Source organism: Sander vitreus, chromosome 8 (genome assembly GCF_031162955.1).
Source record: "Sander vitreus isolate 19-12246 chromosome 8, sanVit1, whole genome shotgun sequence".
Classification (NCBI taxonomy): Eukaryota; Metazoa; Chordata; class Actinopteri; order Perciformes; family Percidae; genus Sander; species Sander vitreus.
In genome coordinates this window covers 6,387,165-6,400,321 of record NC_135862.1, presented here as the reverse complement: position 1 = coordinate 6,400,321, position 13,157 = coordinate 6,387,165, and the positions used below count along the sequence as shown (strand labels likewise).

The 13,157-nt window shown below is 39.8% G+C and overlaps 1 protein-coding gene across 3 annotated transcripts in view; it reads left to right on the top strand.

Moving 5' to 3' along the window:
- Nucleotides 1-13,157, top strand: part of tmtc3 (transmembrane O-mannosyltransferase targeting cadherins 3) — a 44,071-nt gene that overhangs the window by 1,300 nt on the left and 29,614 nt on the right. For 2 of the 3 annotated variants that reach the window (XM_078256516.1, XM_078256515.1), the window contains exons 3-6: nucleotides 274-492; nucleotides 4,029-4,128; nucleotides 9,743-9,858; nucleotides 11,878-12,050. In XM_078256516.1, the coding sequence (XP_078112642.1) occupies nucleotides 274-492; nucleotides 4,029-4,128; nucleotides 9,743-9,858; nucleotides 11,878-12,050 (608 nt within the window). Of the gene's footprint in view, nucleotides 1-273; nucleotides 493-4,028; nucleotides 4,129-4,920; nucleotides 5,104-9,742; nucleotides 9,859-11,877; nucleotides 12,051-13,157 lie in introns of those variants that run through there. The other variant, XM_078256517.1, reaches the window with a different exon arrangement.

Below are 13,157 nucleotides of genomic sequence, written 5' to 3'. Positions count from 1 at the left end.
CACCTCTGTGGTTTATCAGTATGGGCTTACTTTTAGTTTACACTGATAAAATCTGAAGTGGCATGCCTCAAGCATTTACATTAAGTTGAAGTGGTGATTTATTATCAGTTGTATTTAGGTCAATGAAGTCCAGTTTAATTTTTAGTAATTTATTTGCAACCTCATCAGATTATTAAAGTAAATTTAAATAATAATAGCTTTACTAAACATCTGTCAGCCTTTAATGTCTCTCAATTGGTCAACTGAAGGTATATTTTGTATGTCCCACTACAGGAGCGGAGCCATAAATCTTACCGACCATTTACCGTACTCACCTTCCGACTGAACTACCTCTTCAGTGAGCTGAGTGCAGCTTCCTACCATCTGCTCAATGTTGTTTTTCACGCTGTAGTATGTGTGCTTTTCCTGCGAGTGTGCCGATTGTTCCTGGACAAGACTTCCAGCTTGGTGGCAGCGTTGCTGTTTGCTGTGCACCCCATCCACACCGAAGCTGTAAGTGTACATTTACTAGGTCAAGGCTATGTATGTGACGTACAGTATGTTATGGTTGAAAATAACTTTACATACAATTACAAACTGATATGACAGTGCGTATTGCTGATAAACTCATCCAGTGGACTTTTGTTTGACGATGTTACTTTGTTTATTTAAAGGCCCACTGAAATTGTATCAGTACTTCCTTAATGTGTAGTATTTAGGGATGCTGATTTAGATTTATTTATTTTTTTGACAAATGGACGACCCTCGCTAACCGAATATTAACCGTTAGGCAACAGAGCCCTGCTTGTCCAAGACGCTCAGACACATTTTCCGAGAGAACACATCTGCAGACTTGTACCCGTTGCGCAGCCACGATGTTCCATGTGGACACATGTAGCCACTTTCCTGGAACCGCTTCTGTGCCCGTGCGACTGACGCAGGTCTGCAGCTAACCGTGAAGCGTACGTCCAAGCCTGTCTCCATCGCATACACCTGCGAGGTTGTCAGCTGTCTGTCTGCCTGGCGTACTCTGTGTTAGGGCTGGGCAATATGGAGAAAATCAAATATCATAATATTTTTGACCAAATACCTCGATATCGATACCGCAACGATATTTATTGGTGCTTTCAATAAAAAAAATTACACAATGAGATTTTGATAAATAATCATCAGTAATGTGGATATAATGACTAAGTGGGTAAAGGCAAATAATAAAACGGCTAGAACAGTCTGGTAAGAAAATGACATCACTTTTTTCATCTAAACCCCTTCTGTTAATAGAGCAATTATTATAAGTCATGGACATTGTTTTGGGCTGCATTGAAATCTTTTCAACTATATATATATATATATATATATATCTATAATTATTTTTTTATTTTTTTTACTTAAAGTGACTATATGTAACTTTTTCATTTTTCTGAAGCTCTGTCATTTTTCATACAATGATCTTAAATAACCTGTAACAGCAAACGAGACTAACAGTAAAAATAATGCCATTTTTATATAGTTTTTAGTAAGGCCTCTTCCCGGGTCTGATTTTTCCCACAAAGTCACAGAATGATTTGCGGCAGGTAGACGTACGGCGCTACAGTAACACATTCTGAAGGGCCACATATTTCTTTGCAACACCGGAAAGCCTGTGTTAGCGTATCCAGCCTTTTGAGCCAGGTAAAAGGAAGCAGGAGATTTCTTTATATAGGCCTAATTGTATTTTAATGTTATTTTACAAGTTATCTGCTGTAGTTATGGCTAATACCGGGGCAGGACCATCACAGGAAAGAAGGAAATTAAACCAAGAACTAAAAGTGAAAGACAAAACTGAACTGACTGAAAGTCACATACAGCCACTTTTAAGGTTATTTTTTAGGTTTTTTAACTATTATCATGAATGTTATCTGGACCACAAAGTTTATTGGACATCAGAATCATGATCAGAAACCAAAAACCTTTTTCTTATTGCTTATCATTTGAACTTGATCTCATTCTCTTCTGTAGAGCCTGTCTTAGAAAACGTCTTCCCCAATTAGGACTTGTAATTCATCCTATTCAACATAGCTGAACTGATGATCAGACAGGCCCCGACCAGAGTAGAAAAACAAAGAAAACATTCTGCTTCTTGGGACGGAGTGCTACTGTTACACAGCATGCACCACTGCGCCAATCTTCCTCATGGTGTTTTCTAATCTATGCAGTCTCTCAGACTTCTTGAATGGAAACAATTTGCCTCACAAATGAGCCTTTAGAGTTAGTCCAGTAAATGCCCTTCATGTTATCGCCGTCTGGAATCTCTCTCTGAACGGATCATTTGTTTTTTAGTTATGCTCCAAGCACTGAAGGTCCCTTCATGATAAGTGCGTACAAAGAGTCCTGTGTGTCCCCATGTCTTTCTTAGTATCTGTCTTTTTGAATGGAGACTTCAGTTTTTTGTATCTCCAAGTATCTTGAAATACAGATTATTTAGTGTAGTCCACAACAGTATATTAAGGCTCCAAAATGGAATTAATGGGAAAGCACTCAATGAATAGCTGTGCCCCAACGCTATACAGACACACACAGAAAATGGGATTTGTAGTCTGAGTAAATCAGCCAAATTAACAAACCCAACTGTGGTCAGCCTTTCTACCATTCTTTTGAATTAGTTTTGATTGACTGACAAGACACTGGCTGTTTGTAAGCAGAAGTACTGCATGTGCCTTAGATTTCCTTGTTACTTGTGAGTCTATCTTCCCCGGACGTATTAGTAAATATGTGAGCAAATCAGAGTATCACCTTATTTGGTGATAGCATAAAGTAGCTGTTTATTTAGATAATGCCACTCTTTGCTATGTTTATTAAGAGCAATCAGTGTAATCAAACTAATACAGTGAATGTAGCGCAGGGGCATACATGTTTTCTTAGTAACCTTGTAGCAAAATGGTTCCTGCATAAGTAATTTGGCTTCCTTATCAAGTGAGCTAATGCAGTAGTGTGGCTGCCTGATAAAGTAAGTGTAGGTAGGTATTGTGATCCTGTTCTTGCAGTGTTATTATTTTTTTTATTTACAGGCCGAACCATTCAAAGGACACTGTTTTTTATATATATATATATATATATATATATATATATATATATATATATATATACACACACACACACACACACACACACACACAAGTAGTTGCTGGTTTCAGCTAAATGGGCAGCTAGTGGATTATTTCAGAGAACAATGCATGAGCCTTGTTTAAATGTGGATGTTTACACCTATCTATAAAGTTGTAATCCTCTTGTAATGCTTAGTGTGCTCTTACGGGTTACACACAAGACACAACAGACTCTTCTTTTGTAAAGGGCTTTGTAGAACCTTTTGTGGAACCTTATGTGTGGTTTTAAAATATGTCTATCTCTAAGAACACATCCCTTTGGTTATGGTGGAAGTGAGAATGTTATTTCTTCCACACGAGGGCAGTCATCATTTACACAAATGACAGACGTTAATGTCAGGGAGGCTGCTTTACAAAGGTCATCCGCTAAAAGGATTTGCCTGACTAGACCTGTTTTCGCAGCTGGATGGAAGGGGTTACCGCCAGTTGTAGACACCTGTGTAATGTTCTCAAAGAGATTAGAACATAGCGTTAATCTGTGTGGTTTTTTTCACTTGAGGTGTATATGATTTATCTCTGGTGGTTATTGAACCCTGGGGTGAAATTATCATGTGGGAACTAATGACACTTTTGACACGTAAGAGCCTGTTGCAAAATAAGGTTTAGGTTAGTTTATCTCACTTTACAAGCAAACACATGATCGGTAAAAACCTGCAGTTGTCAAAGTTGACCATTGATCGGTTTTACTGACAGAGGGGCAAATGAAACAAACTTACACAAGGGGACCCTGTACCTCCTTTTATAATTCATTAGTACATACTCACAGTTCAACACAAGGGTCGGATACAATCCTGTTGGTCCGCCGAATAGTAAACTGTGTGTGTGTGTGTGTGTGTGGCAGATTTAAAATGAACTAATCGGTATAGATGGGCCCCAGTACTGATGGATGTCATTTTTTATCATCAGGTCACAGGTGTGGTTGGCAGAGCTGAACTTCTCTCTTCAATCTTTCTCCTGGCTGCTTTCCTGGCCTACACAAAATCAACAGGTGCAGACCACTCCATTGGTAAGTCTGATGTACCTCACCAGTCTCTCACTTAATGATGTCTCATGTACAAGATGTGCTGGGTTCATGTCATGAAAGCGTTTTATTTATTTTTTTGTTTTTTTTTCATGTGCGCTTCTATTAAGACATTAGGACCTTAAAGACAAATAAATAAATAAAACGGAACATGAATCTCACATATGTATTGATATCACACACAGAGCAATACAAGCTAAGCCAATCTCCTGTCTACAACACTTCTCATATGTCGTGGGAGTCAAACTGTGAAGAAATAAACATTGTGACTTATACATTTGACAAAATATCCACATTTCTTTCCATGCGTTTGCCCTCATGACATTCACTTATGCTAATAATAAAAATAATAATGTCATATTTATTGATATAACACACACAGCAATGCTACACAAGCATCTGTGTTGTCTAAAACAGTTCTCCTATATATTTGGAGTCATCCAGTGTAAAAATAAACTTAATGAACATTAGAACTCATATAAAGGACAAACTATTTACACTTCTTCAAAAAAGGCCCAAATGTATCCCAAAACTCAAAACAGTAATGCCATACTCCTCTGTAGAACGGTTTAGAATGGTAATAGACGATCTTTGGTCACGTTACTATTCTGACTTCGAGTTAGTTATCTCTTCTCACAACAACCTATCTTTGTTCTCCCTCGGATGACTGCATTTCATTGACTTACAAGACATAAACAACCTCCCAAAGCATCATGGGAAACATAGATGGATGGTTAGCATCAGCGCTAACGGCAATCGGCGGAGATAAACGGCCGAAAAATCATAAATTATGGACATAAAGTGTATCAATCTTGGATGTAAGAGTTTGGATTTATTGCTCAACAACCCCAAAAAAAGGCAGAAGTTCCAGGCTGGATAGAAAACCTCCTGTAAAGGCTAGAAAAACACCAAAGACACCACCGTGACTGCCAGAGCGTTAGCTTTTAGCTGGAAAAGACGGTATGTTTATGATGTGAATCAGAGGTGCCATTTTTTGCCGTTGGTACGACCCCTTCGTCTACAGAGGGTTAATGAACAGTAATAGTCCACAGTCGTGTGTGTGTGTGTGTGTGTGTGTGTGTGTGTGTGTGTGTGTGTGAAATAGTCCACAGTCAAGTGTTTGTGTGTTGGGGGGGGGCAGGGGCATGAGAACAAGGAGGTTTGTGTCAACAGAAAGGGTTGGGATAGGATCAAAGACCTGACTTGGAGGAATACTGTCAGTGTTCAGAAGCTCAAGGCCACGGTTTACACTGCAGCAAGGATAATTAAAATGGAATATCCTATGTAATTAAATAACATTGTTTCTTGTGGTCTACTGTAATTACTTTACATTGTTAGTGTTTATTGCTTAATTTTCTAATGCAGTGGCACCTGCATTTGTTTTTTGTCTGTGGTTAGTAGTTTGTTGATGGTTCTTCATGCACGGGAATCTGTCACACAGTTAAAGGGTGGGGTTTGTTGTCATTAAATGCACCTGTATATTTTTTTTCTATAATTGCACCCTGAGGAAAATCTCTATGTCGCAACCTTTTAATTACTTTTATACTTACAACACTCAATAACCATCTATAATAAAGGCCTTTTAAACTTGTAATTTGATTCACATTGAATTGCTCTAGTTATGTTTCATTCTTCTGTTTACATTTGTAACAAACCAACAGAAACCATAACAGTTAGTTGTGGCAGTAACTTAAGTTTTAACTACAGCCCAATCAATACTGGATTTCTTAATGTCATATGTGAGAGTTAAGAATCAGATAACGAGTGGGCATCCTAGTGTCTAAAGGATTGGGTGGGCGATCATGAACCGTGGCAGGGGACCTTTGTTGCATATTGAATTCAATTTAAACTAGGGATGCACCAAATCCAGATTTTTGTGGTTCGTCCGAATACCGAAACCAAATACCGAATCCTACTCCCATCCTCAGTCCATTAACACAGTAAACACATTAATGAAGTAAACAACGTCCACAGCCTCTAAAATAGTTAAATGTAACAACTTAAAGGAGAACTCCGGCCAATTTTTACATTAATCTTGATCGCTATAAATATGCTAGTACAGTCGATAGAAAAAAAAATCGGTGCCAGTAACACAGAGCTGCTGCAGCTACATGTTAGCTACAACTAAACTAAAACGGCAGTTGTGGGGGCATGATCTAAAGAGAGCCTTTGTGCCTCTTAACAGACACAAAATACAATTCAAATGTCTGTGCAACATGAACAGGACCCTTACGTGACAACAAGATGCGTTTTCAACTCAGACATCCTGCCGGTAGCTAGCTCGCCCTGCTAGCTGCCGTCTGGCCGTCAGTGTATTCAGCCAGGCTTCGGTGATAATCAACACGCAGCAGTTCTGTGTGTAGTTGTAGCTCATCCATTTTGTGTGTGATCGATCTGGTGTTAGTGAGCAGGAGGCTTGGCATTGGCGATCTGTGTGATAGTTCCCTTAGCCGGGCAAGCAGGCCCGCCTGGCATCCTTGCTTCTACCCGCCTTCGTTGCCTGCCGCGGCCGACAACAATCCACCGAGCACCCGCTGTTCTGGCTATGTCCTCCAGAGGACAGTTATTCTTACTCCAAGCTTCTTTCCTTGTGAACACCTCCGATCTTCACTCTTCACACACTACGCTCCGATCTGCACACTGTTTACCTTTTCCTGCTACAACTGAATTCCCAGGGGACTTCAGCGTGAGACTACAACTAGCCTTCTCTGCTATCACTGTGCAAGCCACAGACATAACTTGGTCCGTTTCCATGTAGTTGCATAGTCACTGATATGGTCATAACCACTACAGTGCTCAATTACCTATTTTTGAGGGGGAAATAAACTACAATTTTTTGCCGCGAAGGCATGACCTGTCCTCTGGAGGACATCCACCAGACCATCGGGCACTCGGGGGATTGTTGTCGGCCGCGGCAGGCGGGGAAGGCGGGGAGGAAGCTGAAGCAAGGAGCTAACTCGGCTAAGGAAATTACCAAACGGATCGCCACTGCCGAGACTCCTACTCACCAACGCCAGATCGATGTCACACACAATAGATGAGCTACAAATACACACGGAACTGCTGCGTGATCATTATTGCAGAAGCCTGGCTGAACACTCTCGGACGGCAGCTAGCAGGGCGAGCTAGCGGCAGGATGTCTGAGTTGAAAACGCATCTTGTTGTCACGCAAGAGTCCTGTTCATGTTGCACAGACATTTTAATTGCATTTTGTGTCCGTTAAGAGGCACAAAGGCACTCTTTAGTATATGCCCCCAAAATTGCCTTTTTAGCTAAATGGGAGCTATGGGCATAAGCTGCAGCAACTCCAGTTTGCTAGGACCGATTCTGTTCGTTTTTTTTGCTATCGACTCTACTCACATATTTCTAGCGATCAAGATTAACGTAAACATTGCCCGGAGTTCTCCTTTTAATGTTGAATTCACACGCTCTTTTCACATCGTAGGAAAGCACATTGCTATCGCCAGATGAGTGACAATTTTGTTTGGCAAATTTTCGCTAACCAGTGTATGATGAAGGCATGTTGGGTGGGTGAAATTAGAAAGTAGGGCTGCAGCTATCGATTGTTTTAGTAATCGAGTATTCTATTATTCCATCGATTAATCGAGTAATCTGTAAAAACTACTTTTGTTTTATTGAAGAGCAATAATATACAATAGTTTGGTTTAATTTTTGGAAAAAGCTAAATTTTTATTGCCTACATTGCTTACAATATCTCTCAAAAAACTAAACATTAAGTGCATTTAAGTGCAATATTACATTGTTTTTAAAGAAAACATTTTCTGAAATGCAATAACAACCTCAAACTAAGGCATACATTAAACATACATAAACATGACCTTAAGTTGTGCAACTTAACTTTCAGAACTACAAGTTTCAACCTGAGACTGATCTGTATAAAGGCCTATATGTAAATATTAATTATACTCAACCTATTTTCATTTATATATTTGATTACAATGCTACACATCTCTGTTACACTTATGCTAGTAGATCGTTGAGCAGCTGTTTCTCCGTGCAGAGAGAGAGTGAGAGAAAATGGTGCGCAACAATCAGCTGTTTTTCCGAAGGGATAGTCAACAAGTCGGCTCTTTAGGTCAAATTGTGGTCACTGCTACGTATTTTCTTGTCTTTGATTTTGGTAGTTGTTGTGTTTGGTGTAGTTTCATCGTCCATACGACTCTGTGATTTACTTTTGTCGGGTCTGCTTCGTGGAATGGATGAGAAATGTTTTCTGTTGAGATGCTGAAGCATTGACGCCGTGCTATCATTGTGGTAAGCTAGTATGATTTTGCAGTAGACACACTGTACAGAGTTTTCATTTTAATTACGTTTGAACTGATTCCAAACTTTGGACACTTTCTGTCGTTTTCTCCAGCCGGTCTCTTCTCTTAGCCCCTTACGCTCTTTCTTCATTTTGTAATCAGTCTTCATGGCATGTGTCGCAAGCAGCGTCAGCCTGGTATTATCCTGGTAGTAATCGAATTAATCAAGTTCGAAGAATCCTTTGAGCCCTAGTGTCCCAGTTCAGAGGCTAAATCCTTGAAAGACCTGAAGGATGAAACTGCTCTTCCTTCCCTATGAGAACAAAACTGATTAATTCAAGCAGTTCTCATTCAGGTAGTTCACATTAAGTCACAGAGTTGAATATTTTAAAGTTGATGACCAATATGTTGCCATTGGTCGATAGAGAATAAATAACACTGGGAATCGGGGGAAAGTTCTACAATAGTGCATACTAGACAAATGTGATGACTGGCAAATGGTGTGCTGACCTCATGCAAAATATGTCCATATAACTTCCATTTTCCTGTAACGATTAACATCACCCACCCTGCTGACAAGAGCAAACACCTGGCATCCATTATTTTTGCCCTGACGTTTTTCAGTGGTTTTGCAAAGTGCAAGTGGTATTTCCCCTGTGATTGATGAAGTGCACATGCTTGAATGTGATATTTCCTGACTCATCGCGTTGAAGAGGATTGTCTGAACTAGGGTTAGACTGACGATCAGCCGTGGCAGATTATCTGTATCAGCGTTTTTATTTGCCTGATAACCGATTAATTTAAAAAAAAAATGCTACTTTGGCTCCGCTACAGCTCTGTGTCTGTCCCTCTGCTTCAGTTTCACTCACCCTTGAGTCTGACTTAATGTCCCACCCACAACTCTATCTGACTATCTTTTACTGTGTATTAAGTTTCTAAGTTATTAAATAATTGCTCAAAGCATTTACACGAAGTTTTGTGTTGGAGTTTGTAACATTCCAAAATCTTAATTTTGGCTTAAAGATTTTAATTTTCACTCTATATGCATATCGGGTTCCAAATATTAGTTATCGGTTTTATTAACTACTAATAATCTGTATCGGCCTTGAAATACCAGTATCAGTCAGTCACTCCATTAAACAAAGGATAAATGGCTTGTGTCCTCAAGGAAAGCGGTGGGAGGGCTGCATTGCAATAGGGTTTGGTGTATATAATTTGGATCAAGAAAATCTGTACCAAGAATTTGCCCACTTTGTATAAAATTGACAAACCACTGTAAAAGGTTGTACATAGGTTGTCTGTTATTTGTGTATATTCCTTTTTTTGTTTTTCAGTTTGGGCTCCCATTGCTCTGACAGTTGTGTTAGTGGCTGCAGCAACACTGTGTAAGGAGCAGGGAATCACTGTCGTCGGCATCTGCTGTGTCCATGAAGTGTTTGTTGCACAAGGGGTAAGGCTCCGAAACTTGGTCACTCTTTGTTCCTATTGGTCACATACCTGCTACATCAAAGCATGGCTGGCTTTATACTAGAGAGCGTTTTAAGCATAAATTGAAAGGGAGTGTTAAAAAGCAGTTGCCACCTGGATTTAGTTATGGTTAGATTAGGTATAGGTAGTATGTCAGACAGATACATATTTCTAGCACTAAACAAGCCTTAATGGCATGACATTAAGTTTTGAAGGGGACCTATTACATAGTAATAGTATACTTGTATATTGTGTTTCTACTAGAACATTAGTTTACATACTTTAATGTTCAAAAAACACTTTTTTTCTCATATTGCCCATGGCTGCTGCACATGTATTTACCCTCTGTAATGGTCCTGACACACCAACCCGATAATCGGCCGTCCCCCTGAAATAACGAGCGGGATGAGTGACGAACACCTCTCAAAATCTGACAAATCCTTTAAACTGACTTTGTCGATCTGAAATGAAGACAGATTCAGCAACTGTATGGCCTATTTCTCGCTTAAAATGTTTTCAGAAACACGCTTCAATGAACTATTTTCGTAAAATACAAGATTGTATTTCGAACAAGCCACCATTACTATCGGCTGGAGAAGCCACACCCACGTGGCGCATTGTCATTTCCGGTTTTAATTTTTTCTATTCCGTCTCGCGCACACGCAGAACATACGCTCAAGTCGGCGTCGCTTCGGTGCTTTCCAAGTAGGGTTGGGCGTCGTTTGGATTTTAACGATTCTGATTCCAATTGCGATTCTTCCTTTCGATTCCGGTTCTTAACGATTCTAGATTCCGATTCTTTGAGGGGTGGAGTTGAAACGGGTCACATGCTTATTTCACAAATAAGAGGAAAGTTTTATTTTGATTCAATAGTGGTTTGCAGTTCTACAGGGCTTTTTCAACATAAAATAAAGCCACACTAGAGCGCCGCTTACTGTTCTCCAAGGCTGCAACACAACAAGCACCTGGCCGCTACGGAAACTAAAACTTGCGCATGTTAAATTTTGAACCCATGATCAGATTTGAAACCAAATCCTCCAAACGATTCTAAACGATTCCAATAAAGAAAAATTACGATTCCACTGGAATCGTAATTTTTGAAACGATTCCAAGTAGGAATTGGTTCTCGATGCCCAACCCTAGTTCCGAGGCACTTTTTGGACCTCGGGGAGCCGACTGATCAGTCCGACTGCCCTTTTCTGCCGACGGTCAGCCATCGGGTTAGTGTGTCACGGGCTTTAAAGACACTCTGCTGGACCACCTGTCTCTTTAAGCCCCCCTCCCGAAAAAGCCCAGTCTGCTCTGATTGGTCAGCTTTCCGTATCAGCATTCCTGTTGTTGCTGTCTCTGTACAGTCGGGGGCTTCAACGGAGTATACAGCAGGACTTTGTACCGTGAAAAACACCAATAAAGGCTTTTAAACCAACTGTTACACATCCGCACATGTTCCAGCAGTAATGTGACCGGAAATTAGGGACAATTTACCGACATTGGCAGCCAAGATTACGGCTTCTCTGGCGTTAGCATGTAGCTACAGTACTTGTGGCAATAAAGACTGCAGTAATGTTAGCCAAAAAATGCTTCAGTAGCTTACCTGGAGCAGATGACCAATCATAGCATCCCAGCTCTGAGTTACGTGACACGGAGCCGAGAGTAGAAAACAACGCTGAAAGCGGAGCGTTCAGAACAGTTGGGAAATCTGAGGTTTTTGCTCACAGGGATTTATCTGAAATACGCTTACCTCATTAATTGAAGCTTTGGCCATGTTTAACGTGAAAATCATTGTAACGTTATAGATATGACAGAAAATATGGAAGAACATTATAGTAGAACAATAGTTTCCCTTTTAAATGTTTTACATCAAAAGCCTAAATCACAATGGAATAGTAATTTACAGTATAAAAAACGTGAAATTTAAGTCTGAAAGTGTGTAGGAAGCCCTTACGCTATAATGTTGAGTTGACCCTTCCTTCCTGTGTTTCTCCTTTTGCTATTCTCTCAGTTTACCTTGCCCATGCTGTTGGACACCCTGCGGCGAGTATTGCAGGGTAAAGGCGGTTTCCCCTACGCTGTCCTGCAAACTCTGCTGAAGCTCATTGTCCTCGTCATCAGCACCCTGCTGCTCGTCATCATCAGGGTCCAAGTCATCCAGTCTCAGCTTCCTGTCTTCACCAGGTGGGCAGCATTATCTTATCAGCTGTAACAAAAGGCTGATTAAACTGCACTTCATTCCTGCAACCCTAAAGCTATTTCTCCCCTATTGTCGACTACATTATTTTTTTTATTGGTGTATCAGGAATTCATTGTACAAATCAAAAACACTAAAAGTTTACTTTGCACAGTAATTGTTATTGATACGAACAGTTGCTTTTAGTGTTTTGTAGTTAAATCTTGGCCAGTATTTAAAAAGTCTAGCTGCTGTGCACCAGTGCTGCTGTATCTTATCTGCACAAAAGGAAAGGACATTTGTAGACAGTAAGGGGCAGTGGAATACAGTCAAAGTGATTGGAATGCAAATGGATTGCAGGATTATATAAACACATGATACAAGTCTGGTTCTTTATTCATTTCAGATTACGTAATAGTTTACATAATGTCTTCTTATTTGATTAAAGTAGAAAATCTTCCCATGGCTTCTGACTTCCTGCTGCTGATGGGTGATATCTACAGGCCTACAACATTTTTGTAGTGCATAAAGTTCTGCATTTAAAATAAATTATACATACTGTACATGCATTTGCATTGTACCTAAAGTGTAGCTCGAAATCCTTGATTTCAAAGGTTAGAAGCAATCAGTTGTGAAGAGTTCAATGAGACTTTTACCTAGTTAAATAATAAGGGTGTGAATCTTCACTGGTCCCACAATTCGATTACGATTATTCTGTCAAGGATTCAAATCGATTCGATATCCCGATGCGTCACCGCCTCAATATTATTATATATATTGCTACACATGGTTTTCATCAACAAATTTCAAGCAGTCAGATATACTGTATATGAACTCCCCTTTTTATTATATCTGCTCTTAAATGAATGTAGTGGAGTCTGAACACAACAAAAGGCAAAAACGACCGGAAAATCATCAAGCCACATCAGTAGGCAATAATCGATTATAGTCGGTCACTGCATCTATGCAGAATCGTCTAGGCCCGCATCACGATGCATCGATGCAATGATTATTTCAACACCCCTATTAAATAAAGGACCTGAAAACAACTAAAAATATTCCCTGTAATCCTCGTACATGACAGTGAATTTAAATAGAGAAAAGCTAGTGTGTTT